The following is a 27,684-nucleotide window of genomic DNA, read 5'->3' as shown; positions in this document are numbered from 1 at the left end:
AAGCAGTCCAAGGTCTAACAAGTTCTTAGTAAAGGGAAAGGGAAGATATCTAACTCCCTACACTGCCACCTCTTTGTTTGTTTCCCTCTAGCAAAGGCCTTGTCTTTTACTTATATATAAACCTCAGGTTTTGCATCCTAGCTATGAAACAACAAAAGCTGTAATTTAAATATGAGTAGGGTTGATATTTTTCAAAGATCTCTTGAATTAGAATTAAACAAATGTGGTGACAATGCAATCACTGTTTTGGGATAAGAAGTCAAACATGTTTGTCAAATTAAAATGTGTCTGGCTTAATCATTGAAAAAAAAATTAGAATTGATTTTTGCAATTACACTTAGCTTCGTCTGGAACAAGTAGACATGCATCATCAGTTGCCTTTTCCATCATGTTGTTTCATGGAAGTGAGAGGACGGTAGCTTCCATTTCAACGGCGGCTGGCTATTCAGAGTGGTAAGCTACAGCACTTCCAACCCCCAAGGAATTCAAGTAAGTTGTTGGCTTACATGCTGATAAGAGGGTTTAACTCTAAAACTATTGGGCCTTGTTTTTGTGGGCAGATCACAATTCAAGCTGATGTCAATGGAAGCTGCAGCATCTCTGACAATCAGCCCATTGGCTCTTAATAGACTCAGCTGAAATTTTTCATTCAAAACTTTTTTTAAGGCAACTTTCAGGGTTGTGTGTGTGTAAGATTTTTCCAGTTTTTCATCACAACCAAATATTTTGAGTTTTTTAGTTTTTCCTCCTTTTGTCATAGAATGAAAGCTGTCTAGGGTTTTACATTTTCAAAACCCCTTCAACTTTGCCAAAGAAAATGAAATGCTGTTGCTCTGTAAGTGGCATTAGGATGCAGCTCCTAATCTTCTGCTGTAACAAAAGGACCAACGTAGCCTCTCACTTGCATATGGTAAAAGTTGTGTGGGAAATAAGCCCCAACCGGGCAAATTGTTTAAGCACTTGATGGCTGAGTGGAGAATATGCTATGATCTGAGGGAAGGATGTTGACTAGAATGCGGGTAATATAAGATGTGGCCCTGTTGGCTTCTGTTTGTCCAGCATGTGTCAGGGATATGTGGCACTGCCTTCTAGCAAAACACAGCATTCACTCCTGCACATGTGAGTGAACTTATGGTAGTTTCACATGGACAGAAAATTGCATTCCCCACCAAATCAGAATGTGAGGGTTGGGGAGGGTGGAAATAACATTTCTCTGTATATTGGCAGAGTCCACACTCTACTCCACAGGGCCTCCATGGCTGACTGTAGCCCAGAACGCCTGTACTTGATCAGCTGTGGCCTCACTAATGGGTTTCAGTATGAAAAACAGAGAGCTTGCTATAGCTGCCAGGAATACAGATGGGATGATGGATGGCGAATGCTAAGTTTAAGTCTCTGTGTTACAACCATGAAGATGTTTGTATTAAATTGAAATGTGGGTTTGTTTGTTTTTGCTTTTTTATAAAAACAATTGTGCCAATTAAATTTTCTCCCTCCTTTAATTGCTGCAGGCTGCCTTGTGTAACTAATCAAGTGATAAGGCTAGAAGAAGGGGACCACACAGAACACCAATGAGTTACACCAGCTGCCACTCTGTAATAGGCATTAGACTGCCGAGGTTAAGGTAGGAAAGCATTATGGATTACAATGTAGGCAGCCTGGTGCAGCATGGGAGATGTAGTTCAGCTGGGGAGTCTGGCCCATAGAGGTGATGGGGGGCATGAGGCATTGTGATGGCATTTCCAAAGGGAAAATGACTAAAACCTTTACATTGTAGGGAGTTTTGGTTTGTCAAAATGAAGCTGAAATTTTCCCTGGAAAGCAGACGCTGTTTTGGAAAAATGTCAAAAACCCAATTTTCTTCTTCAAGTGATTGCTCAGGTGTATTCCACTATAGGTGTGCGTGCTAACTGACCAGCTAACACATTTGTAAATAGCTCTGTCTTTGTCTACACTAGCTGCTAAGTGGTGTTTTAAATCACCACACATTTTTCCAGATTAGACAAGCCCCTGGAATCCTAAGGGAAGAAGGAGAAATACATTAACTTGGCTTGTCTACATGGAAATCTGCACCAGATTAATAAAGGTGTGGTTTTTAAAAAAAAAACAACAACCCAAGTTTGTTAAACTGGTGCAAAAAGCTGCGTGGACACTCTTATTGCAGTTGAAGAAAAGCTAAACTGCAATAAGCCTAAATCAATTAGGAATGACCTTCTACTAAACCAAAATAAATTACTTTTAAGAGTGTCCACACCAGGATTTGCAACAGTTTAACTAAACCGATGCAAAGGTGTGTGTGTAGATTAGGTCTCTGTTCCTTATCTTTCCTCTTCTGCAGCCACTCAGGACTCAACCCTAGAGCTTGTCTTCTTGGGACCTGTCATTCTCCTGACCAGGTCAGGCGTGGAGGAGGGAATTTAGGGTTGGTAAAGACTAACTTTTGCTCGTGAATCCCAAGTCGCTTCCCATCTTCCTGCAAAGTACATCATCCAGCCCTAAGAAATTGATGGTCTTTTAGGGTATGTCTACACTGCAATTGGGAAGTGTGATGGCAGCACATATAGGCACACCTCACCTAGCTTTGATAAAAATAGCAGTGAAGCCACAGCAGCATGGTCTAGCCACCTGAGTATGCAGCCAGGCTTCAGATGGGCTTGTACTTGGGCTATGGCTTCAGTGCTGTTACCACCCCTCCTGATTGTTGTGTAGACATACCTTTACAGCTGAGCATCAAAAAAAAGTTGGACACTGAGACCTTCCCGCCCTCCCTCTCTTTATGGTGTGTGATGAATAGGGCCTGAAATATGTTTTCCTATTAAAAATAGATAAAAAAAAACCTGTTTGTATTTTACACTAGAAATGGAGGTTTGGATGATTGTAAGGCACCTGGCGAACTAGTGAAATTGACCATCTCAGAGAGTGAAACTGAGCAACAGTAAAGAGAGGAGGAATCTTTTTATGAAAACTGTTTAAAAACTTTAACATTTCAATGGCTAAACAGCCCTTGGGAAAAAAGACCCCCTGTTCTGAAGTGTGATTTCCCAATACTTCTCTCTACAACCAAGAAACTGGGGGGAAAAAGCCCTCTATATTTCAAATGTAAATAACATGCAGAAAATAGCATTTTTGACAAAAATCTTATGATGTTTAGACAGCCTGAAATGAGAACAAACCCAATTTAAAAAAAAAAATCCTCTCCAGGTAACCTGTAACATGCTTAAGGCATTGTCTATGCTCAGGGATAAGTCAGCCTGATGTGTATACTTGTGGTAGTGTCTAGAAGCCTCTGCCAGGTCACTCATGTGTTAGACACTGTGCAAACAAAGAGCTTACAATCTGGGTAGCTGCATCACTGCTGAGCCCCGAGGGCAAACCTGGAAAAGGATAGGGCACTGGATGTGGAATCAGGGGACTTGAGTTCTGTTCCCAGCTCTGCAACCCTGAACAAATCACTTCATCTTCAAGCTGGGGTCAGCCCCAATGGGTGCCACCCCCCAAAGCCTTTCTGTGGCCTTTGAGACTCTCTGCAGCTATGCTGGTGGCTGAGTTGGGGATATTCCAAAGTGTAGACAAGACTTTAATTCCCTTTGGATTGGCTAGGGTCCTGCAGGTTAACTGAACCACTGACCTTCTGAGGGTTGCTTCCCGTTCCTTGCATTATTTTTCTATTGAAATGTCCTGAGCTGGCCAATAGTAATCTAGGCAGTCAGCATTCCAGCAGTTTCCAATTTGCTTGCTTTCCTATCAGCTGCCTTACATCTGCGATGAGATGATTAGGCATAGTGCACTCATCATGCCATCTCATGTCACGTCACGTTATATCTTCCCTATGCCGTTTTTAAACGGGCTTGACGTATGACATGAAATCAGCATGCAATTGTTCAGCGCGGGCTCGCCTGCTATCAATTTGGAGTGTGTATAGAATTGGATGGTGTTCACGATGGACTGCTGCTTGTTCCACCCCATCGTGTCCTGTTATATAATGGGAATGTGTAGCAGATGGAAAGATGTAAGCAGGAACACATGGCACAGGATGGGGTTATCTGAGGGTATCCCCGCATGGCTTGGGTGGGTTGGCTCTCAGCTTTGTGTTGTACAAGAGGCACGTGGGATTGCTATCTAACCTCACTCCTTAAGGTATGGCATGCTTTCTACATCTGCTTTATAAAACAATACTTTGTCTTCTCTGGCAGCTTCCATCTGAGGATCGCAAGGGGATTTTGGCAAACATTTCCCACCGTTGCAAACACTGCTGTAAACTCTACCAGTGGCAAGACTAAGGTTCAGATTCTCAAAGGTATTTAGCTGACAGGTAGGGTGGATCTGCACTAGTGGGTGCATTACAAACACTAAGGCTTTGTCTACACGGAGAAGTTAATTGCGATTAAAGCAGGGTGTGAATTTAAAGCGCAGTAGCTATTCCTGACTAACTTCTGGTGTGGACACTAATTCTGGAATAAGAACATGCGCACAGAGAGTTAATCAGGAATAGCTCCTGTCTAGACAAGCCCTAAATTAAGGCTCACAAAAAGCCTTGTGAGGAATGTAAGTATTATCCCTATTTTACAGATGGGGAAACTGAGAGGGATACAAGGTCAAATAATTTGCCCAATATCAGAGCTGGGAATAGAACCTACATCTGACTCTTTGGCCTGTGCTTTCATTGCTAGGCTATATACTTCATTTCCATGAGCATGATTCAAAATCCACTGAAGTTGCTAATGGAAAGAATGCCATTGATTACGAAGTGGGTTAGATCAGGCTTTACTAAGAGCATTGCCATGCTCCAATAAAATGTACATTTTTAGAACATGTGTTAACTGGTGGATGTGAACCCAACATCTTAGATTCCAACTTGCCCTGTCTACACTAGGGTTTTAGAATGCACTAAACATTTTAGCTAATGTGTTTTTAAAAAGATACCTTTTATCCTAGTCTAGGCCAGCCCTGCCTCCGGGCAACTTGTGTTTCGAAAAGGATCTGGACCCATGGCCTAATTTCCAAATGAACATTCCCACAGTGTCGACAGTCCCCAAAAGTCAACAGGAGGGTCCCTAAATGGTGTTACTGTGTTGCCACAGCAGGGGATTAGAAATCTGAATTGCAGCATAGCCAGTGTCCTCGGAGGGCTGGTCTATATGCAATTTTTAGTACTAGTTTCGCTGTAGTGATGTGAAACCAGTATAGTATCAATTTAAGTATACTAAAGATATATAGAGGTAGACAGGCACCTTTATAAAACTGCATCCACACTAAAAGCTGTATCAGTTTTAAATAAATAGTTAAATTGATACAAAAACTGTGTCTAGACCAGGCCTAAGGATCCTGGGTGCGAGCCACTAACATTTCATTGCTGGGAGGTAGCTTTTCTACCCTTCTCTGAAAAATTAAAATGCTTCTTGAGGTTAGTATTTACAGTATTGCCTACAGGGACCTCTTGTGCCAGGCACTGTACATACACACACTGAGGGCTTGTCTAAATGTAAAAAGTTTACTGCTTTAACTGTAGCTACACTCCCCTGGTGTAGACCCAGTTGGATTAGTATAAAGATTTGTTTTTTCCCCTTAGGCTAGGTCTATACTACCCGCCTGAATCGGCGGGTAGAAATCGACCTCTCGGGGATCGATTTATCGCGTCCCGTCGGGACGCGACAATCGATCCCCGAATCGGCGCTCTTACTCCACCAGTGGAGGTGGTAGTAAGCGCCGCCGACAGAAAGCCGCAGAAGTCGATTTTGCCGCCGTCCTCACAACGGGGTAAGTCGGCTGCGATACGTCGAATTCAGCTACGCTATTCACGTAGCTGAATTTGCGTATCTTAAATCGACTCCCCCCTGTAGTGTAGATGTACCCTTAGAGTTATTACCATATGGAAAGGGAATAAGCTATGCCAGTTTAAAGGTGCCTTTTATTGATATAACTGCATCCACACTGGGACCTGTACAAAAAGCACATGGAAACCACCCATGACAGAGAGTGAGTTCCACCTCAAAGAGCTGCTGGTCACAGGTTCCACTGATGAAGGGCTAATAGATGGATTAGACACTGAGCAACATGAGTTATGGACGGATATAAGCAACCTGCTGACTCAACAATTGATTTAACTATTTATCAACCCTTTGTAAACTATTTAAAAATGGAACCTTGATCTAAAGTGTAGCCGAGCGTCCAATCTAAATAGACAAGACAAACCGGGTATGTTTAGACTAGGAAAAAATGTGTTGTAAAAATTGAGTTAGCTACTTTGAGGCAGCCTGGGGTGGACCCCTACTAGCGTAACACAGCTGTAAGAAGTCAGAACCTAGTGTAGATGCAGAGTGGTGTTGCCAAGTGAGGTTGGCTATCTTGAGGTGGTTGATTTGTTTTATATACTTCTTTCCTTTGGCTAGCGTAGCAGGGACAATCACTGTTTTGAGTACCTTACAACATGCTAGGGGACTTCCTAAAATGAGGCCTTGTCTCAACACAAGTTGGAGCCGTTTACCAAAGGGCTTGTGTAGTTCCCTTTCAAACAGGACTACGTCAACGTGAACCAGGTTCCTTTTAATTCTACATAGAACTGCTTGGGTGCAACACGCTAGCACGATCTATAATTCACGCCCCTGTAGTGTGCACTGCCCTATGGTGCAGACAAGTCCTAAGGCTTTTTAAAAACAGATTTTGCTAAAACTGGTGCAAACGTGTGTTGTTTCAGTTAAGTTCTAGTCTATGGGGAACAGGTTCAAAGTAAACTAAAATAAAAATGTCTACATAAGGGTTTGCACCAATTTAACTAGATCAATTTAAATTCACATCCTAAGTTAAGCAGCTTAGGGCTTCTCTAGTGGTTTATGTAGATATTGCTAAATCAATTTAAGAGTGACTTAAATTGATACAAGGCACTCAAACTGGTTTAAGAGCGCCCACACACTGATTTTAAATGGGTACAACTTCTATGTAGACAAAGCCTTATTTACCTACAGTTCAAGTATTTTCTTCAAATCCTTTCACCCCCTTTTAAACAGATTGGGAGAGAAGTAACTTCTCTGTATTCTTTTCTCCCTCTTCATGAAATGTACTGGTCTCTTTCTGTTTATCTGAAGACACAGACAACATTCAGGAAATCTCACTGAAACTAACTCACTTCATATGGACCTGTATTAAAGGCATGAAGTCTCTCAGGTAAGTGGCAATTTTTTTTTTTTTTTTTGGAACAGCTACAGCACACTTTTATAAGTTAGCTTTTAAAAATATAATTATTTTTGTCCGACGCACATATGGGGTGTGATTCTTTTATAAAATAAGGAAATTTATGTGCACTCCCTGTGGCCTAGGTAGGGATTAATAATGCACCCAAACAGGTGCGTTTTGTAGGACTCATTTTGGAATTACCACTGACTCTTGGCATGGCTGAAGTCCCAGAGCTGTGTTTTCTAGGGTATCTCTAATGAACCCTGAAGGAGCCAGATTACTTCACAGGACCTATAATTTTTTTTTTTTAATGACAAGTTGGAGTGTGTGTGTGCCTCATGCCTCCCCCACCGCCTGTTTAGAAAGGAATGGAGGACAGCCCTCCATTCTTATCTCAATGTTCACATTTGTTTTGCAGATCACCTTTAAAAAGGTTGTAAATGCTCAACTGTAGGACTCAATTCCCTCTAGGAGCCTAACTCCTGCAGCAAGTTTTAAGAAACTGGCTGCTTCCTATAGGGCTGTGGATTAGCACTGTGGGCAGAAGCCCTCGTTTTCAAAAGAGCCGGTATTTAAATACAATTAGGGCATGTGGTGAAGACGTTCTATGCTGATGGGAGACCCTCTCCTGTCGCCATAGCTCTGTGCACACGAGCACGTATGCCGGCCTAATTTATGCCGCTCAAGGGGGTGGAATATTCCACCCTTGAGTGACGCAAGTGTTGCCGACATAGGCGATGTCTAAGCTCCTGCTTAAGTGAGCCAGATCCTCACCTCGTGTGAGTCAAGCATAGCTCCATTGAAATCAAGGTCACTTTCTTGAATTCTCCAGGACTATGCTGATTTATAGCATTTGGCCCAATATTGGGATCTATCTCCACGTTCTATTTAGATTTAGAAAAACTGGTAAAAGGGTGGGGAGAGAAGAGAAATCCCCTCCATAAGCTCTAGGTGCCCTTCGCCTAGTTTAAAAATACATTCAAAATGCAGCAATTCAAGATACCTCCTTACACATCCCCCTTCCCCTCCCATGGGGGGGGGGAGGAGAAAGGTTAGTGAATCTCTCACAACGCAGAAGGCCCTGGGTGCCACATGGTGAGTTTATCTGTAACACTTTCATTTTGAGATGTTTAGAATCTTTTTTGTACATAAACACAAGTCAGACCCTGAGCTGCTGTAGATCTGCATAGCTCCCTCGAACTCACTGCTCACAAGATCATTCCAGCCCTATATGTTATTGCTACAGTACAGGGGCTGCTACATATGTGCAGGCTGAAAATCAATTGTAAATCTCTTACCTCTAAACCCATTTCCATTGCCACTAGAGCAGGCAGGGGAGGGAGACCCTTGGGGTCTGATGACAGGGGCAAAGGCACTCTTCTGTTTGACAGCAGGAAAGACGGAGGAGGAGAATGGAAGGATGGAAGAAGCGCTGGAAGAGCCAACTGTTGGACTTGAAGACATTACTGCAAAATGAAAAAAAGAGGTGATCATCTTAAGCAATGGAATTGATAAGAGGCGAGGTAAAATTGCCTGAAATATTGTTTTTCCACCTTGATTCAGTTATGTGTGTATAAAAATACTATTAATAATAAGCTGTTCCTATCACAGAATAGCTAAACATGCTCAGATGATAGGTATGTCTCAAGCGGATGCAGTTTTATTTAATAATACTTCTTTCATACAAATCATATCACAAAATGCTTTAAACACAGTTTTTCTAAGGTAAAATTAAATATAAGCTTGGGGAATAATATTTTCAGGATGAGAGTTGAAAAATGGCAGAGTGATAGCCCAGAACTGTTAATATGAAGGAGCTACAGAGGATCATGCTTTTTTACTCATGGGTTGTATGAAACAAAAGAGGATCTGCTCCTAGATAAGTTGATGGGAATGGTGGGAGGGCTGGTTAAATAATGGTAACAATATCCCCTCCCCAAAATGCAAAGTTTTAAATCTAAATGCAATTTTTAGCAACCAAAATGAAATGAAACATATTTAGGTTTTTAGTTTTCCCCCAATGGAAGAGGAGGGCAAAAATACATGCATCTGAAAAATGTTCATTTAAAGAAATATCTGATATGTCTAGAAACCCTGCTCCCCCTGCAACATTATGTTAACCTTGGAAGTGTGAAACAGCTGTATGTTTGCCATTAAGAAATAAACAATATGCACAATAAAGCAACCTGTTAATCCGAACTGCATCTCAAAATGGGAGGCCAGGGATAAACTCAGTCTGCGTGGACTGAGGTTTGTATGAACTCAAAGAACTTAGACTTGAACAGAGTGCTAGTCTAAAGTAATTGCAGCGAAACGGTGTGGGGCCCAGTCCTGTTCCCACTGAAGTCACTGGCAAAACTTCCTCTTAACTAAAGAGGGAGCAGGCCCTGTATCCACCTGAACGTTGTGCATATTACTTTTAAATTAAATCACTGCTCTCACAGCAATGACATTATTTTCAAGTGCCCAAAAACTGTGATGGATTCAAAGATTTCAGGGCCTGAATGGATCATCTAGTCTGACCTGCATGACACAGGCCATAGAATTTCACCCATTGTGCTATATTTTAACAAAAGAAAAAATAATTTGCACTTGGAGAGCTACTTTCAGCCAGGATGCTCAAAGCACTTTACAGGATCCTGTTGAGCCTCAGTCCATCAGTGTGGGGTAGTAAAACATTGTCTTCGTTTTTACAGATGGGGAAATTGAAGTACAGAGAAAGTCAGTAGCAGAGCCAGAAGTGGGGTCTAACTCCCAGACCTCTCCTCTAACCCTTTGTCACTCACTCATAGCTCAAGATTAAAGTGGAACTCCGCAGGAACACTGTCTCAATTTAGGCCTCAGTTACTGCTAATTCTATTCATGGGGATTAAGTGACTTTAAATGTATCTTTTACAAGTAATTCAGCATAGATTATGTGATGATATCAGTGGAGCTGCAGCTTGGCAGAGACCAAAATGAAGCAAACACCCTCTTCCCTTCACACAAGGCCCTGCTCACAAATTCACAGCTGGAATTTACTCTGCATTTATTCTTCTTAGAGAAGAGAACATTTGCTTTAGTTAAGGGGTCTGTCAGCATTTCATTATAAACGCCTATTGTCAGGGGTTTATAATACAGCCGTAAAATTCTCTCCCTGAGCTGAAACTTGGCACGGAGCGTGCAGCCAGGAAGTGAAGGCTGTATGTAAAAATTTGAAAAACATCTGTTTGGCCATTTTGAAACTCTACCAGCACAAAAACAATAGACGAGGCAAGTTTCAGATTTATTTATTTTTGCGTGTGCATGGAGGAGAGGTTCACTGGTGTAATTCAAAAGTAGTTTTAATTAAACCAAGAACCCTTCTATCTAAAACACAGCCGAATTCCATTTGATATTGCAAACCATTAGCGAGTGCAGACTTGTGCTTTTTTTTTATACTGGGTCATACTGTGTATATGAAGTATGTTAACCCTAATTTCATTGCATTCGTGTATTAGCACATGCAATTATTAGTTCCCAGTAGTGCAGCCCCTTACACATAGGAACTCATAGATAGGCAATAAAGCCTTAGCTGACTGTCTGGAATAATCTCAAATTGAGGCCATCGTGTGCAATAGATTCTTCCCCTCCCCTCCCCCCCCCCCAAATCAAATGTAGCACTCCTTTTATAGAGGGATGTTTATTACAGAGAATATGGCAATGGTAGTATAAGCTCCACCTGCCACTCTGTCCCAATCCTGTTTGGAGGAAACCTCTAGGGGCAGGAGGGGTAGTTTAGTTTAGCTTTCACAGCCCATTCAATTCTAACAGGGAGGGAGGCTTGGATTGTCAAAGCTCCCCAAGGGAGTTAGGTGCTTAGCTCCAATCTATGTCTACACTGCAATCACAGAGTGTGAGTGCAGCTTAAGGAAACATATCCAAGCTCACTTGGGTATTGGAGTAGTGAAGCTGCAGAACTGTGCACTTCAGGACTATACAAGTCCATCTGGGATGCTGGATATTTACTCACATGGCTGAAGTGCTCAGTGCCTCAACTTCACTGCTCAGGGCTTGTGCTAGGGGCTGTCGCCCTGGACACCAACTTCCAGGGGACACCATACTGCTGTGGCATTTGCCTTTCGTTTTTTTTTTAATCCTGCTGATTGGCCGGGGTTGGGGGACACCAAAAATGTTTTCTGCCCTGAAGGGTAAAAAGGCTAGGGACATTCCTGTTACAGCTAGCTTAGATATGTCTACATGAACTGCAATCACACCCCGCAGTGAAGACATACCCTTAGTGTGATTTGGGTGAATAACTCCCTATAGGTTCCTTTCAGAGTCCCAGGTGAAACACCTAGAGGGTCTAGAAATGACTCCAAAAACCTAACCCATCTAATAAAAATTATAACAGGTGTTTTACAACCATCTTGTTATGGAGCAGGGATAAAACCATTGACATGGGATCCCTTTCTATTATGATATATAAGACGTATTTATAAGCAAGCATTTGGCCTCTGCTGAGACCACCAGCAAGGGGGACAGTTCTGATGGGAAGGATATAACAAATTGTGAAGGCTTGTAAAAGGCTTTGAGATCCTCAGTTGAAAGACACCCTAAATGCAAAGTTTGATCCACGTATGGCTTAAGCAAAAAAAAAAAAAAAAAAAAAGAGGATGCTACTAAAGAGGTGGGCACTTACTTCCATAGGGAGATCCTGTTGGAGAGCCATTAATGAATCCAGGTGAGCTAGGAACTCCCAGGTTAGACATCGGGACATTGCTGTAGCCATTCATGCTATTACTGGAGGTGCTATAATTAGACTGCTGAGGTGTTGAACTGGAAGAGTAACCTCGAGGGGAGATGCTGCTCGTATTACGAATGTAACCTGAAATAAATTAAACATTTCACAGTGAGTCAATGAATACGGCCTGAAACTTTTCTTTTCTCTATTTTCCCAGTCTCAAAGAAATCTTTTGAGATTGTTCTTTTAGACCCAGATTCAACAAAACACTTCAGCAAGTTTCATTGATTTAATGGGACTGAAGCTTGTCTTTAAATGCTTTGCTGAAACAGGGCCTAAAACATTCACGGGAATTTGCACTTTTTGAAGTTGTGCGTGTATTTTCCTAATCAGATTTGATTGTTTAAAACTTGAAATTGGAGTCTAAGATCTCAAAAAAATAGTAAGCTCATCTTTTAATGGTTTTGCTACAAAGTGTGGGTTGAGGTTATAATTTCCAAATAATTAATGGATTACCACTTAAAAAATAGAGTACCAAAATGTATTAGTAACATTCATGCAGTCACTTATAGAATCAACTTTGAATATACCCTCCTCTTCTTGTCTCGTTCGGTGTGAGAAAAGATTGGCCACATAAGTCAGAAAAAATTAGCCCAGTAGGGACAATGATTGCAAATACTGTAGGAGCAAGTTTTGGTCCATTTTTTCCCCCCATCAAACACAATTTCAGTTTTCAAAAATGACTGGGGGGAAAAAAGAGGAATGAACTTGAAAAAAAAATTCCGTTTTTTCATAATTTTCATTTTAGGCTCAAAGTTATTTTTCAGTGAAGAAACTTCATTAGAAAAATTTCATCTAGCAATAGTTTAATATATGTTAGTTACCATTTAGGAAATCAGTGGATTCTACTAGTTGAGTTAGTCCAGGTAAATGAATAAAGGAAATGCAAATCAACATGAACAATTGTTTTTCTGCATATTACATTCTGGAGATTGTTAATACTTCATGATATCCAGGTTAAGTCAGTGCTAAGACCTTACTGCCAATCTGTGTAAAATTACCTTTCTAATTACATTTGGCAGGATATACCTGGACATACGTTCATCTGACATGACTTTCACCTCCTGGGAGGACATTGTGTCCAACTAACTGTGCGTTCAGACTACCCAGATTGTATATTACAGGAATCTAGTGTTAAACTGAGAAATCAAGCACTCCAGTCAGGACATTCCAAAAGTTTAAATTGCTCCCCTGATGTTAGCTCTGCTGAGCTGCATGTATTTTATGGCACACATTACTAACAATGGTACATTAAGGTTCACATTCAACAAGGAAAACAGCACTAGTAAATACATGCAATTTGGCAAGTTAACATTGTAGAAGAAACAATTAACTTTTAAAAATTCTCAGCCTCACTCCTCAATGGTAGTGGATGCATTTACTGTCTTGGTGTTTTCTGAGGGCACTGATATGACTGAAAAATGTGAATTGAAATGGAAGTTGGAATTCAGCCTTAAGTTTGCCAGAAAAGAGACTATGGGTAAAAATTTCAAATGCACGTAAGTCCTAATGACTTCAATGAACGTTAGAAGCTGAAGTCCCATTTTCAAAAGTGACTTAAGCCCTTGAACCTAACTCACATAGGTGCTTTGAAAATGTTACCCTGTGTTAAAAATGTTCCCTTAGAATCTGCTCCAAAACTCATTGAAGTCAAAGGACTTTGGATCAAGCATTTACTCATCAGATCTGCTCCTTGTACTTGTTCTGAGGAAAGTGGGCCAGAAATTTGTCAAAACAGTTTTTCAATGAAAAGTGCCATTTTCATCAATTTAGAAAAGCATGTAGATGTCAACAAAATTTCATACTGAAAAAAATTAAATGACACACCTTTTTTGAAACAACATTGTTTATCTAGAAAAAGCAGTTTTAAAAGTCTGAAGAGGTCAAAATCAGAATAAAAATCAGCCAAAATTAAATTTCAAAATTTTGTTTTTGGTCGAGGATGGAATGGAAAAATTCAGAATCATGGCATTTCCTGCAAAATGGAAAATCAGGTTCCTGCCCAGCTCCAGTTTTGAGTCACCTCTTACTTTGGTGACAAAAATAAGGAGTTTGTACGATTTACTCCAGCCCCACAGAACCACTATTCTGTCTCCTGTGTCACCAAAAAAGTTGTTTCCTAAATTCCAATGGCAGAACTTCATTGTTGAGGACACATGAGCTAGAAAGAAACTAGCTTGTCCAGTTTGCTGGCAACACATTAGCAATAAAGAAGGCTGTGTGTCTACTTTTAAACTGAGTAGATATCGAAGTTGAGAGACCAACCTGGAAACTGATATCCTCTGACGCTATTTTTACGATCACATTTTAGGGTAGAGCTTCACACTTTGTGCAAACATTATAACGGACATTACCTTGGTTGTTCCCCTGTGTTGACTCTGAGATGCTGACTCCTAACTGGCTCCCATAGGAATTGATTCCCATCATGCTGCTATGAGCTGGAGAACTAGACAAAGCAGGGATCTGGCCAGGATTCCTTGGGACACTGTACAAAGCTTCTGCAATGTCCGCAGCTCGCTTCAGAATAATATCCTATAAGACAGCAACAGCCTAAGGTCAATTTAACTTCAGGATGTTTTTACAAAACCTTTAAAAAGGTTTTTTTTTCCTCCCCCAAAAGCAGCGACTCTAACCTGGTTATTATGTGGCGTTCCATACAGTGCTTCAACTAGGTCAGCGGCTCTTTTCAACAGCATCTCCTGGAGGAGGAAGAGATGTATGAAATGGCAAACCTTCAGAGACCCCCCTCCCCCGGCAAAAAAAAAAGACAGTTTTCTGCCCTGGTTTGTTATCTGAAATAAAAACCAGGGCCAAGATTTTCTAGTGTGATTTCTGTTTTGGGGGGGCCCAACCTGGTACACTTTGAAGGAGTCTCGTTTTCAAAAAGTGTTGACACTTTCAGGTTGTCAAGTATCAGAGGGGTAGCCGTGTTAGTCTGAATCTGTAAAAAGCAACAGAGGGTCCTGTGGCACCTTTGAGACTAACAGAAGTACTGGGAGCATAAGCTTTCGTGGGTAAGAACCTCACTTCTTCAGATGCAAGACATCTGAAGAAGTGAGGTTCTTACCCACGAAAGCTTATGCTCCCAGTACTTCTGTTAGTCTCAAAGGTGCCACAGGACCCTCTGTTACTTTCAGGTTGGGCACCCATCATCACCAGTCACTTTGGGAAGTTTTTACCTACACTTAAGAGCGTCAATAAATCACAGTTTTATACTTTAACTGATAAGTGTTCCGTCCTGCTGTCTAGGGAGCTCTCCATAGTCCTGAAATTGCTCTTCAGAACATTGATTAGAAGATTTAAGGTGGGGTTTTCAAAAACACCTAGGTGAATTAAGAGCATGAGTCACCATTGACTTTCAATGGGACTTTTGTTCCTTACTCAGGCACTTTTCCTGCCCTGAAAAGTCCTACCCTTATTCTTTAAATTACACCCATGATTTTTTCTCAGTAATTGTAATAAACAATTAAGATTCCTCAAAACCGTCTTCAGTGTTTGTCATCTGCTGTTCGTTATCTCTGGTTATAACGCTTTTTTAAAAAAAAATTATCATCTTCTTTCAGCAGGAAAATTATACAAAATTATTATTACTTTTAAATATCAGAAATTAGGCTTGGATTCTGCAATGGAAGGGTCAAGCATGGCTATTACTATTATTATTGGTATTGCAATAGTGCCTAGGAACTCCAGTCATGGACCACAACCCCACGTGCTAGGTGCTGTATAAACATGGGTCTTTATACATTATAAATGTATCTGTTCCATGTGGTTTCAAAGCAGGCAACCTTAAAGCTCACCTCTTTCCTGCTGTGATTCTGCTGACAGACCCCCTAAAACTGGATCTGTGCAGGCAGATCCCTGCAGCTCCATGGATCCTTATAGAATTCAATGGGGTGCCATTTGAGTGCAAAGGTCTGCTGCTGGGGATAAGGGCAGTAGACTATAGATATGGACTGGGAGGGTGTCTGCAATGGTGGGTTCCCAGCTATGGAACAGATTCTCACACTGGCAATAAAAGAAATTCCGCATGCAACACATGGGCTGTAACGGTAAGATCCGACTTACCACTCTGTGCTTTATTACATATCAGCGGAAAAGAAAGTTGCAATTTAAAAGGCTTAGTGAAATGCTAGCAAATCTTTTACCTTGGCTAGTCTCTCTGGGTCACCGGGATGCCTCGGGATGACCTTCTGCAGTCTCTGGAAACCATAATCAATGGTGGGTTCATTTAAAGCTGGAAAAGAAGAGTAGCCAGACATGAGTGTGAGCCTTAGGCAATTGCTGTTTTAAAAAAACCCCACAAAACAAAACATGAAGCCTTGAGGTGTATTCCGCAGAAGCCTGATCCAAAGTCCACTGATGTCAGAGGAAAAACTCTCGTTGATTGGAACACTAAACCCCGCAGTGTCCTTAACATAATAACCTTAATGAAAAATTGGCCCAAATTAAGGGAGAGTCTTGGAGCCCAGGCTCCAGCCTGAGTCTGAATGTCTACACTGCTAGGTAGACAAAGCCTGAGTCAATTGACCTAGGCTCAGACTCGGTGTTGCAGGTTTTTCTTTGCAGCGTAGACTTACCCTTGGAGACATGTCCTCAGCTAGTGCATGTCGGCATAGCTCCACTGAAAAAAATGGAATTATGCTAATTTACACCAACTAAGGATCTGGCCCTTTGGGTCTCCTATTGCTGGACCACTGATTTGCTTGGTTCTCACTTTCTCTATCAATCTCTCAGGGCTCTTGTGAGGCTTTTACTTATAGAATCCTTTAATCATCCTTGAAGTTCAAGGTAACTGAGCTCCTTGTCTCTCTCCTCCATTTTTACCTGGCTCCCTCTCACCATCTCAGACTCTCTCTTTCTTCCCATTCCCTCCCATCTGATGAATGTAACTCATCCCACCTGTCTAGGCTTCCTATGGTTGCCAGAAGAGTCATCCACCTCCGCACTGAACCTACAGCTTGAAACTTCCTGCCAGCCCACTGCTCCAGATTCTATGCCAGCCTCACAGACAACCCCTATTTAATGCATTGTTGCTGGCACCAAGCCCCAGCTCATTACCAGTGGGAGAGTAGAAGAACAGGGAAGGTGACGAAGAATACCAGGAAGAGAGGAAGGTCAATTTTAAACTGGATCTACTTAAGATTCCTGATCTGGTACTTCATTCCTCACCTCAACACCCCCCATGTCTACTCCTGAAGTTGCCTAATCCGTTCGCATTAGTCAGTATCCTAAGACTTGACCGAATGCTTGTGAAATGCTTTGTAATTGTCCATTGAAAGACAAAGTATTGCAGCCCAAATTTTCAAAAGCTATTTTAGGTGCCTAATGCCAGGCCTCTAACAGGTGACTTTCAGAGGGTGGGGGTGCTCAACACTTTCTGGAAAAAAAATCAACCCCTTTGAGGTATCTCAAGTCAGGAATCCAAAAAATGAACCCCTCAAAATCATTAGCTCTTGTTGAACATTTAAGCCTACCAGGTGGTAGTACTTGTTCAGACACTTTGTGTGAGGAATATGCCCACTATGAAACCTTGATTATCCAAACGCCAGTTGGCCTAACCCTGATGATCCAAAATTCAACTATGTCCCCCAAATTCAAAATTCATATTAGAAACCAACATTGACTTCTCTAAATCTTGGAGTACCCAAAGTCTTTGGCTATCCTCAACCACAATGTTTACCAATAAAATTAAGGATCTGGCTTTTGAAAACCCTACTCATAGGTGGTGATGGGATTTAAATGAGAAATTAACTCACCCAAGTGCTGAGAATCTTGCTAAAAATTCTTTGCCAAATGAGTTAAGGACATGCTAATCACTGAATAGTACAGAGTCCCCATTCAATAGCAGCATCTTCCATCTTCTTGTGCCACTTTGTCCCCGTAAAAATGGTCACTTGAAAGAAGTGGTGCCAATAGCTGAGAGTGTCCAATCCTATCCAGCACTTAGTTCCTTTCCTAACAGTACTCAGCACCTTTCAGAATCAAAGAGTCCGGCACTAGAAGTGACATAGTGTCATCAAGTGACATAGAATATTACTCTGATCCAGATTTTCTGTTTATCTGTGTCAATCTTTGGTATAACACCATGAAGGTAAAAGGTCATATTCCCCACTGAGATACATTTTATATTTACTTTTTATTAAATAATTACAGCATGGCATGAAGTTTAAATATTACAGGAGCTCATAAAGAGGGAATTGAGTAGAGAAAACCCAGACCAGAGAATTTAGTCTTGGCTATACTTAGAATGTCTTCGCTCTCCACTGGGAACCATTCAGGTTTGCTTAAGGAGTTTAATAATACACATTTCAACTGCCACAGAATCTAAATCCCATTTGAGAAAGGGAGATTTTTTTTTTTTTTTTTTTTTTTTTTTTTGCCAATCATGAGAATTCATGACAATTCTCTGGAGGGCCTATACATCATTATGTGCCATTTCTCTTCTTGCTTGGAGTCTACTAGTTTAGGTTATATATCTTGGACTAAGCAAAAAAATATGTATATATTTAACTAAAAATATTGAATGAGGAATATCCAAATCTATTACTCAAGGAAAGGAACTATTAACCAACATTATTTTTTTCCCAAGGGATTGGCATGTATATATTTGTATTGTGCTCTGACATCTTAAGAGCAGGAGAAGGTTCCTAGATCATATAAAACTGTTCTGAGAACAATTCAACCATACACACATTATATATATAGCGGCTTTGAGCACAAAGGACACACCCAAAATATCCAAGCTGCTCACTTTGTTCACCAATGAAATGCAACCCCCTCTGAGGGAAACATTTCCAATTGAAGTTGAAGGGTGTGGCGGGGGATTTAGGTTCAGTTCCCAGGTTGAAATGTGGCCATGACATTGTTACCACCCCAACCCATAAAAAAAAAATGCTATGGGATGTTCAGGTTATAGAAGGTATATATGTGCTCATTCCAAAGACTTATATGCCAAGATTTTGAAAAGGAACTAGTATTTTGGGGTGCACAGCTGGAGCCTCCTTAAGGGGGGCTGATTTTCAGAGGATGGATGCTGAGCACTTCTGGTGTCTCAAATTGGGTATCTAAATAGTATGACATCCAGAATCATTAGTCACTTTTTTGAAAATTTTGGCTATAAGTCTTAGGAAATCTTCCTGTTTGAGATCACCATGGTTGTGACAAGCCACTTTGGCAGGCCAAGTTTCACACACTAAACATCTGTTGAATTTTCAAGGACAGAAAACAAATTGTGTGTTGACATCAAGTAACAGGGTAAAAAGAGTTAAAAGCTAGTTAGCAAATCGAATTGTCACCTAAACTATTCACATCACTCTAACATAACTGGTTTGATAACAGAACATTTACAGTCAATAATAGAGCTAGGTCTAAATGCACTGCAGCCCTCCTTAGTTTCTCTTATGCACGGGCATGGATTCAGCTGGTATGCCAGACCCAGTACCTCTTTTATGCTGCCTCTTATTCTCTGGAATCTAAGCTTTCATTTACGATACAAATAAGGGCTTGTCTACACTTGGAAATTTATCAGAATAGCCGTTCTGCAGCTGCCCCCCCATGTGCGCACTTGTATTCCAGAATATGAGTGACTTTTCCCCTGTTTCGCTTAACCAATTTTGGATTACTCTCATTCTGGAATAAGAGTGTCCACATTTGTAGATAATCAGGAACAACTGCATGTGCAGCCACACCCTAAGTCTCTAGCTATAATGGTTGTTGAGATCGCCTCCAAAGCAGAAACTAACACTCAGGGAACTGATGTGGTGCCATTTACCTGCATTTGCAAAACCGGAACAATAGCTCTGCCCCATTCTTCTCAATGAAAGCTAAAACTTTAAATGGCAGCATTGTTATTTCTCTGTCCAATCAAATCACGTAGAAAGGAGAGGGAGGATGACATGCACATTCTACTGTGAGTGACAGCTCATTCTGACGCCAGCAGCAAATGGTCTTAGGAGATACCACTTCTTTCCCTCCCCTCCTATCAAGAAGGGACCAACCCAAGGAATTTAGGAGAGCCCAGCAGGGCAGCTGAGAAACTTCCACAAAGGGGAACCAAGCGCAAGAAGTGCACTGGACCAGGTGTGACTGAAAGGAAACCAAGCAGAAGGAGCCCAGCAGAGCCCATGGGTGTGTTCTGACCCCACCACAGGAAAGTTGAGTGACTAGAGCCCAGAAAGCATATGTCGAGCATCTGCACAATCTACTGTTCATGGTGAATCATGTGCATGGGGCTTATTTTGTGGGTGAAGCTTGAAAAAGTACCACTACCTTTCTTTTTTTCCCCAGTCTGATCCCTGTCTCCGACTCTCGAACCACCCTTTAATTTATGACAATGTCATTGAGTCCTCTGCTGTATTTGCTGGGCCTTTACAAGCAACTCCCTACAGTCCTACAGCTATTTCAATGCCCCTTTCTGGAATGTGCCCTTCATAAGCTCAGGCAGGACAGCAGCTGCCCCCAAGCAAATCACATGCTCTTCCCAAGGTTAGTTTCCAGCGCTAGCTCCATCCTTGTAAGTACTGCTTCCGAGAGGAGGATAACAAGGCATTCTCAATTCCAATTTATAAACCTAAAAAAAAAAACTAGCACCTCCTACAGTGTGCAGCTGGCATATATCCCAACCCAAGGCAGTCCCTTGGGAGTGCAGTATATCCCACGGATCAGAGAAATGTAGGGCTGGAAGGGACCTCTGCGTTGAGACAGGACCAAATAAACCCAGACTATTCCTGACAGGTGTTTGTCCAACCTGTTCTTGTACTACATTGATCAGACTAGTTAACCCATCAAGTCTTTCTGTATATGGATGAAAAACTATGTTCAAAATCTTCCTGCCACACTATGTTTGAGATGAGTTTCCCTACAACACACTACATTCAGAGCTGAGGTCAAGTATAAGCTCCAAGAGCTTACAATGAGCCAGATCCTCACCTGAGCGCCATTAAAGTCAAGAACTTGGGCTTATATATTATTAGAGGCAGAATATAAGGCAACTGCTACATTAGCCGTGGAGAACAAATGCCTTCCTGTAACGAGAACCCGGAAATGGGTGTGTCACCTTTATTCACAGCTTTCACCTTTTTATACTGCAAGATATTAGAGGACAATATTTTGTCCTAAGGATGACATTTTACATAGTCAGTGATTAAAAAGAGAGAAACGCTTTTTGTTTCTCTCTGTCTCACTTTATATAGAATAGAAATGTTTATATAATTATATGCGCATTATCAAATTCAACAAGGCTGTTCAACAAACTCCATAAAGAAGCTAGCAATGTCAGTCCATTTTTCAAGACTTTTCCATAGACCTCTAAATTCTGTACGAGTTTTCCATAATGGGATCCTTATGGAAAAGGCCACACATCAAATTCTGGTGATGAGAGGAATGTGATGGCTGACTTGCAGCACCCTGAGTGATAGCACTTGAGAGTGGGGATGCTGACAGAACCTCAACTGCAGCATTGCTGGCACAGCGCACTTTCCTCATAGCCTATTCTGAATACACATTACAGGGAGCATATGCACTCTTGTAACAGCATCATTGTGGCATTCAGACTTACCCTTGAAATTTCTCTCTGATTCTTATACTTAACAGTTTATATCACTCTCTTCTTCAACTTGTCAATGCTGCTCTTTTATAAAAAGCTAAAGCTTCATCAGGTTGAACATTCCTATTTGATCGTATATTAAATATTGAAAGCTTTACTCAAATCACGGGGAATCGTGGACTTCAAACTACCAAAATCATTTCTGTTCCATCTCCATCTTTTTATAATAGATCTGGATGATCTTGTGGTTAAAACTCTGGGCTGGGACTCAAGACACCTGGGCTCAATTCCCAGACTTGCCACAGACTCCCTGGGTGACCCCGGGCAAATTGCTTAATCTCTCTCTGTCCCAATTCCCCAGCTGTAAAATCGGAGTAATAACACTTCCTTTCATCTGTTTCGATTGCAAACTCTTCAGGGTACAGCCTGTCACTTACTTTGTCTCTGTACAGTGCCTGGTACAATGAAACCCTGAGCTTAGTTGGGGTCCTCTAGTTTTGTGTGTAGTATGAAAGTATAAATAATAATAATAGTAATAAAATCATAGAACTGGAAGGATCTCAAGAAGTCATCTAGTCCAATTCCCTGCATTCGTGGCAGGACTAACTATCTAATTATGCCCATGATCTGCCTTTAGCCAACTATTCAGTGCTTCTAACACCACATGACCCTTAGTTAGCACCTTTCACCCGAGGATCTCACAGTACTTTATAAACATTAAGGCCCAGATTTTTAAAAGCATTTAAACACCCAGCTCCTCTTGAAATCAAGGGGTCAGGTACCTACATATCTTTAAAAATCTGGGATAAGGACCTAGCACAATGGGATTCTGATTCCATTTGGGCCTTTACATAATACAAATAATAATACTAATAACAGGAGTTGTCTCTCACTCTTTGATCTTCTGGGAATGGTGTTAAGGGCTATGTTTCTCTTAGGAATATTGCCCGATGGAGGTTGAACGTAAAGAGTATTTCTTTAAAGAAAGGGTTCTCCACTTTTTCATAGTGTGGACACAATTTAATAGAAAGGACCAACCTTTCCTCCCATCTGCCACCACACAGTCCACCTCCCCCCCCCCCCCCCGACATAAATTTGAGCAACTACAGCCAATGCTTATAAAGAACCCATCAAGGAAGTATTTAAGACATTTTTAGCTGTTTTACTCTCCACAAGAGAGGCTTTCCTGTGCTTTACTATATTTCCCTTCCCTCACTATTGTTGTAAGTGCCCGTTGGCTGCCATCCTCCATTCAAGAAGTGGCTGTATTTTACTGGTGCAGTAGGTAAAGTTTGTAAAGCACTAGGGACACAAAAAGAGCTATAGAAATTTTTTTAAAAAAACCTTTGTGTTTCTTCATAGCAGGGTCAAAACAGACTCATGATATCACAGCCGTGGCGAGAGAAAAATAAACATGTTATTTTCATAGCTTGGAAGTTGTTTTTGCTGCTATTATCAGCAACAATGACCTGGGGGAATTGATTACACTATACTTAATAGCTGTGTTTATCATTTTGCCTAACATGATGGGAGAACTACAAGTCCTTGGACAGATAGATTGAAAAGTTGTCTAATTTTACACCAGCTTATGTACCTCTGCATCTTCTGCAAACATGCTTTTTTGTAACATATGGCAGTAAGCACCCACTCGCTCCTCAGTGAATCTAAACAGATATCTCCACGCTGATAACAAGAGCAAAATAGGAAGATTATATTATCCACTCTCTCTTCTGCTATTTGTCATGTACATCTTCATGTCCTCTTTGGTGGAAATACACTAATTAACATGTCAGAGAGCAGCACTACATTTTGACTTCAACCCTCTATAAATGGCACAGATAAGCCCTGCACGTAAAACACAGACCTACAAAAAGAGGAATAATTTCCCCATAATAGAAATACATTGTTTTATGCGTTTCTCCATCATTAAGGCCCTGATCCTGCACAGAAGCAGGTGAGCAGTCCATTTCCATTGCATGCACTTATATCTTTGCAGGATCAGGGCCTAAATAAGTAAGAAGTGCCACAGAAGAACCTAAATTTTCAGTCGCTGACTCACAATATGCTCAAGAATTAACAGACCCTCCCCGGTAAATTTCGTACCAGACCCAACCCTGGTCCTGCAGCCTGTTAATAAGTGAAATCAATGAGAAAGCTCATTTGCATAAGCCTACTAGGACTGGGTCCCTTATGGGTTTTTTCAGTCTTGTTTTTGTACAATACAATTACGTTTTCATGCAGATTTGAGATCACAGTCACTTGCGTTTCAGTTAGTTATCTGCTAGTTAAAGAAGCTGTGCTCAATATATTGAGGGCCACAAATCAAAGCTGTCTCTTTAAAAGGAATTTGCTTACAAAAAATTATGGCTAAAGTCTTACCTCACAAACACAGGGGTATAAATCCAGAGCAGCTCCTTGCGCTTTAGTGAGGTTATTCTGGGGCAAGATCAGTTTCAGGCCCTAATCATCTGGGGCCCAGCCCAAAGTCCACTGACATCACTAGAAGTCTTTCCATTGACTTCAACGGGCTTTGGATCAGGGCCCTATACTGTAAACTCACTGGGTCAAGGATTGTTTTGTTATTTGTCTGCACAGCATCTAGCGTAACAGGACCCTGGTCCTAGATTGGATTTCCTACCTACTACTATAATACAAATGAATAAATACATTCTTAAGTAATAATAATAATGAAAGCTTCTAAAAACACATTAAAAATTATAATGAGAATTATTGCTTTTTAAAAAATTATACATTTTGCAAATTTATAAAAATATCAACATTTCATTGAAAATTTTCCCATTTTGGAAACATTTTGATTGGCTCTCCAGGTAGTCAAAAAAACCCGCAAAATTATTAATGAAAATTTTCTGGGGGGTTTCAGGTTGAGAATTGAATTTTTTTGCTGCAAAATGTGTCCGAAATTTGATATTCTAGAAATATTTACCAGAGCTAATGGTAATAATAGGTTTTTTAAAACAAAAATCATTGCTTAAATTCTCAGCCACCTAAATAAAATATGACTACTAAGAAGCTATTAGTCATATTTTTTTAAATATATATATATATATATATATATATATATAAAATCAATCCTCTAAAACATGCTCCCATTTTCCATGCACATGTATTAGGAGATAAAACTTTATTGTGTATACTGACAACAAATGAAGATTCTTCTTTAGTTGCACTGGTTTCTCTTTCTAGAGCTATAGATCTCTCTCTCTCTCTCTGTATATATATATATAATTATTCTCCTGCTGGCAGAGGGGTAAATGTGGGGCATTAAACAAGTTGACAATATCCATTTAAAAATAAAAAAGCCATCAAGATTTATTTTGCACTCAGCTCATTGGCTTCTTTAGACATAAGACATTCTGCCTATCCCTGGGGGCCATCCTGAAAATGAGAGGTTACCCCCAGTGAGAGAGAAATGTAAAATAAATACTGTTATAAATAAAACATCTTCTAGTATGCAGAGCAATGCTATCAAGTTACTGTACACTTAATATATCTAGAGAGAGAGCCATACTGTATCAGCATGAGCTTTAATCTGCAAAATATATTAACATGTGGAGTAATATTCCCTTAGTTTCCTCATTGCGTAGAGGTTTTATCTCCTTACACTTCCAAATACTTCAAATAGCAGAACAGTTTTCAAATGGCATGTGGCAAGTATTTAAAAAAGAGTAATCGATATTACTGAGAGGAAGAGACATTCGTGTTCCAGCCCTCCACAGTAAATCACATTCACCTACCGGTGTAAATAAACCTGCCCGGGGCTCCTTTGCAGAACTGTTTGGATTTATATGATAGTGTGACTTCGACTACACCAGGAATGTGACGAGGGGGGGTCTGGACTCGAATAGCGTGAGGTGTGATCAGCTGGGAAATAACAACAAGAGAGAAGCATGTCATGTATGGGTTGTTTGCGTTTTTCCCCACTGGCCCCTGGTTGTGTTTCTCAAGCAAATGAAACTGTTTACTCCTTCCTAGGAATTGCCAGATTGGATCAGACCAGTGGTCCATCTACTCCAGCATCTTGTATCCAATCATGCAAAGCACCAACTGCTTCAGAAGAAGGTACAAATAAAATAAATAAATGGAGATATCCCATCTCCTAGAATGGACCTTGAAAGGTCATGGAGTCCAGCCCCCTGCCTTCACTAGCAGGACCAAGTACTGATTTTTGCCCCAGATCCGTAAGTGGCCCCCTCAAGGATTGAACTCACAACCCTGGGTTTAGCAGGCCAGTGCTCAAACCACTGAGCTATCCCTCCCCCCAGGAAGAGGGATTCTAGAAGAATCTACAAGAAATCCTGCAGGGATACTACAGGGAAAGTTTCTTCCTGTCCCCCGTTAATTAATTGTTGATTTATGCCCTGAAACTTGAAGGTTTGTTTCCTTTCCCGAACTCCTGGCCTTTTCTTTTAATCCTCCCTGTAACTTTGGATATTCTTCTTATCCATAGAAACATCCAGTCCTTTTTAGAATCCCACTAAAAGTTCATGGACACAATGATATTATGTGGCAAAGTATTCCACAGACTAACCAAGCACTGGGCGAAAAAGCATTTCCTTTCCTCAGTTTTAAAGTAATCGTCTTTCAATGTCATGGACCATCCCCTTGTTCTTGTATTATGATGAGAATGAGCGAATAGTTGTTCCCCATCGACCTTCTCTATACCAGCAATATCTAGCTTCAGCTATGCAATAGCAAGTTACTTTTGCCTACCTCACTCCATACAAGCATGGTCCCAAATACCACTTGTAGCCCATCGAAGAAATTGTCTCCTATAATGATCACCATTGCGCCCCCTGTAGTCCAGCCTTCACTTGGGCTAATAGCTTTGATGCATGGTGTGGCTAAACAAAAAAAGGGATAAAAATGGTAGGTTAGTTTTCTTGCAACTGGTCTGGGAGGCTAGGTTTTCGGGTAGGTCAGGGCCAGTTAAACCCCGTGACTGGATAGGCAACACTGTTATTTGCACAAATTGCACTGGTGCAAATCATGGCTTATCGCACTTTCGCCTGTCTGCTCTAGGGGGTTTGCACTGCTGCAGCTGTATTGCTGGCTTGTATCCCCCAGTGCTACCACAGCCCTTAATTCGTTCACCCACCAAGGCTGCTTACCATTCCAAGGAACCAAAAATAAAATAAAATAATTTTGTTCTCTGCCTTGCTAGTGTTCATTACTCACCTATTCATTACTGGCACTTAACATTGTGTCATTAAAGCCTAATAGGCCAACTGTAGTAGTGGGTGTAAAAGTGAATCACTTAAGTGATTGTGCAGAGGCTGTTTTAAAAACACTTATTAGCATACGATCACACAAGAGCAAAAGAAGCAGGCTGTAGGAGGGATGTGTTACAATTTACTGTGTTTATCAATGGGATATCTTGTGTTTCCTCCAGTACCTATCAAGAGACAATTTCTAATAATTTTTGTGACTTTATGGAATAGATTTTTTCTTCTTCTCTTTTCCATATGTTCAAGGCCTCTGGACTATACATCCCATCAGGAACCCAATATGGTTTCCAGGCCATAACCAAAGTCAATCCATCACTCCATTCCCAATGTTGACAGGGTCAGAGGTGGAGGGGAACTTTGGCAGGGCTCCAAAAACATGAGACTCCTTTGAACAGCCAGTCAATCACATCCAATCAGTCAAGGAAAAACTGGATGGCTTCCTAGGCTTGGAATCCTGGGATTTTCCTTCTACCATTTCACTGCCCGCTGGGGGGGAATTAACACTGCTCCGAATTCTTTACTGATTCAATCATTTTCTTCCAGTTCATTAATTCTTCTTTAGGTTGATACAGGGCACATTTAAGAAGGGGGGGCAACAAAACAGTGTAATGAAATAATAGCCTTGCTTGTCTCTTCTACTAACATCACAAACTCTTCTCACTTTCACAGGCTTCAGGGAGATTGGAGACGGGGGGAAGAGACATAGATATGATTTTTAAGTTATTTTAAGTACTGCCTATATTGAAGAAGTGGAGTTTGTGAGAGGGGCAGGGACAGAGAGAGGGGGGGTTTACCCACTTTGAAGCTTAACAGATACAGGTATTGGTAATTGCTTTAATATACCCCAAGAACTGTCCCATGGACGACGGCAATTCCTGCTTAGCCAAACAAACTAAAATCAATTAGTGTCAGTCTCCTTCTGCGCATTGTTATGCTTTGCGCACAGTTTGTTTAAGGGAACC

The 27,684-nt window shown here is 41.0% G+C and overlaps 1 protein-coding gene and 1 long non-coding RNA gene across 2 annotated transcripts in view; one reads left to right on the top strand and one right to left on the bottom strand.

Annotated features, from left to right (window-relative positions):
• Nucleotides 1-27,684, bottom strand: part of EBF2 (EBF transcription factor 2) — a 179,761-nt gene that overhangs the window by 9,812 nt on the left and 142,265 nt on the right. The window contains exons 9-15 of the mRNA XM_005285174.5: nt 26,208-26,338; nt 25,232-25,358; nt 16,078-16,166; nt 14,566-14,631; nt 14,287-14,464; nt 11,831-12,016; nt 8,469-8,636 (exon numbers count right to left, since the gene is read on the bottom strand). Coding sequence (XP_005285231.1) covers nt 8,469-8,636; nt 11,831-12,016; nt 14,287-14,464; nt 14,566-14,631; nt 16,078-16,166; nt 25,232-25,358; nt 26,208-26,338 — 945 coding nt within the window. The remainder of the gene's footprint in view (nt 1-8,468; nt 8,637-11,830; nt 12,017-14,286; nt 14,465-14,565; nt 14,632-16,077; nt 16,167-25,231; nt 25,359-26,207; nt 26,339-27,684) is intronic.
• LOC135981547 (uncharacterized) lies at nt 358-7,166 on the top strand. Its single transcript, XR_010598614.1, has 4 exons — nt 358-489; nt 1,512-1,624; nt 4,194-4,297; nt 7,083-7,166. It is a non-coding gene; the product is annotated as an uncharacterized LOC135981547 (long non-coding RNA).

The sequence above is a fragment of the Chrysemys picta genome, chromosome 2, assembly GCF_011386835.1.
Source record: "Chrysemys picta bellii isolate R12L10 chromosome 2, ASM1138683v2, whole genome shotgun sequence".
Classification (NCBI taxonomy): Eukaryota; Metazoa; Chordata; order Testudines; family Emydidae; genus Chrysemys; species Chrysemys picta.
Note: the sequence above shows the minus strand (reverse complement) of the source record. Positions and strands in the feature narration are given on the sequence as shown.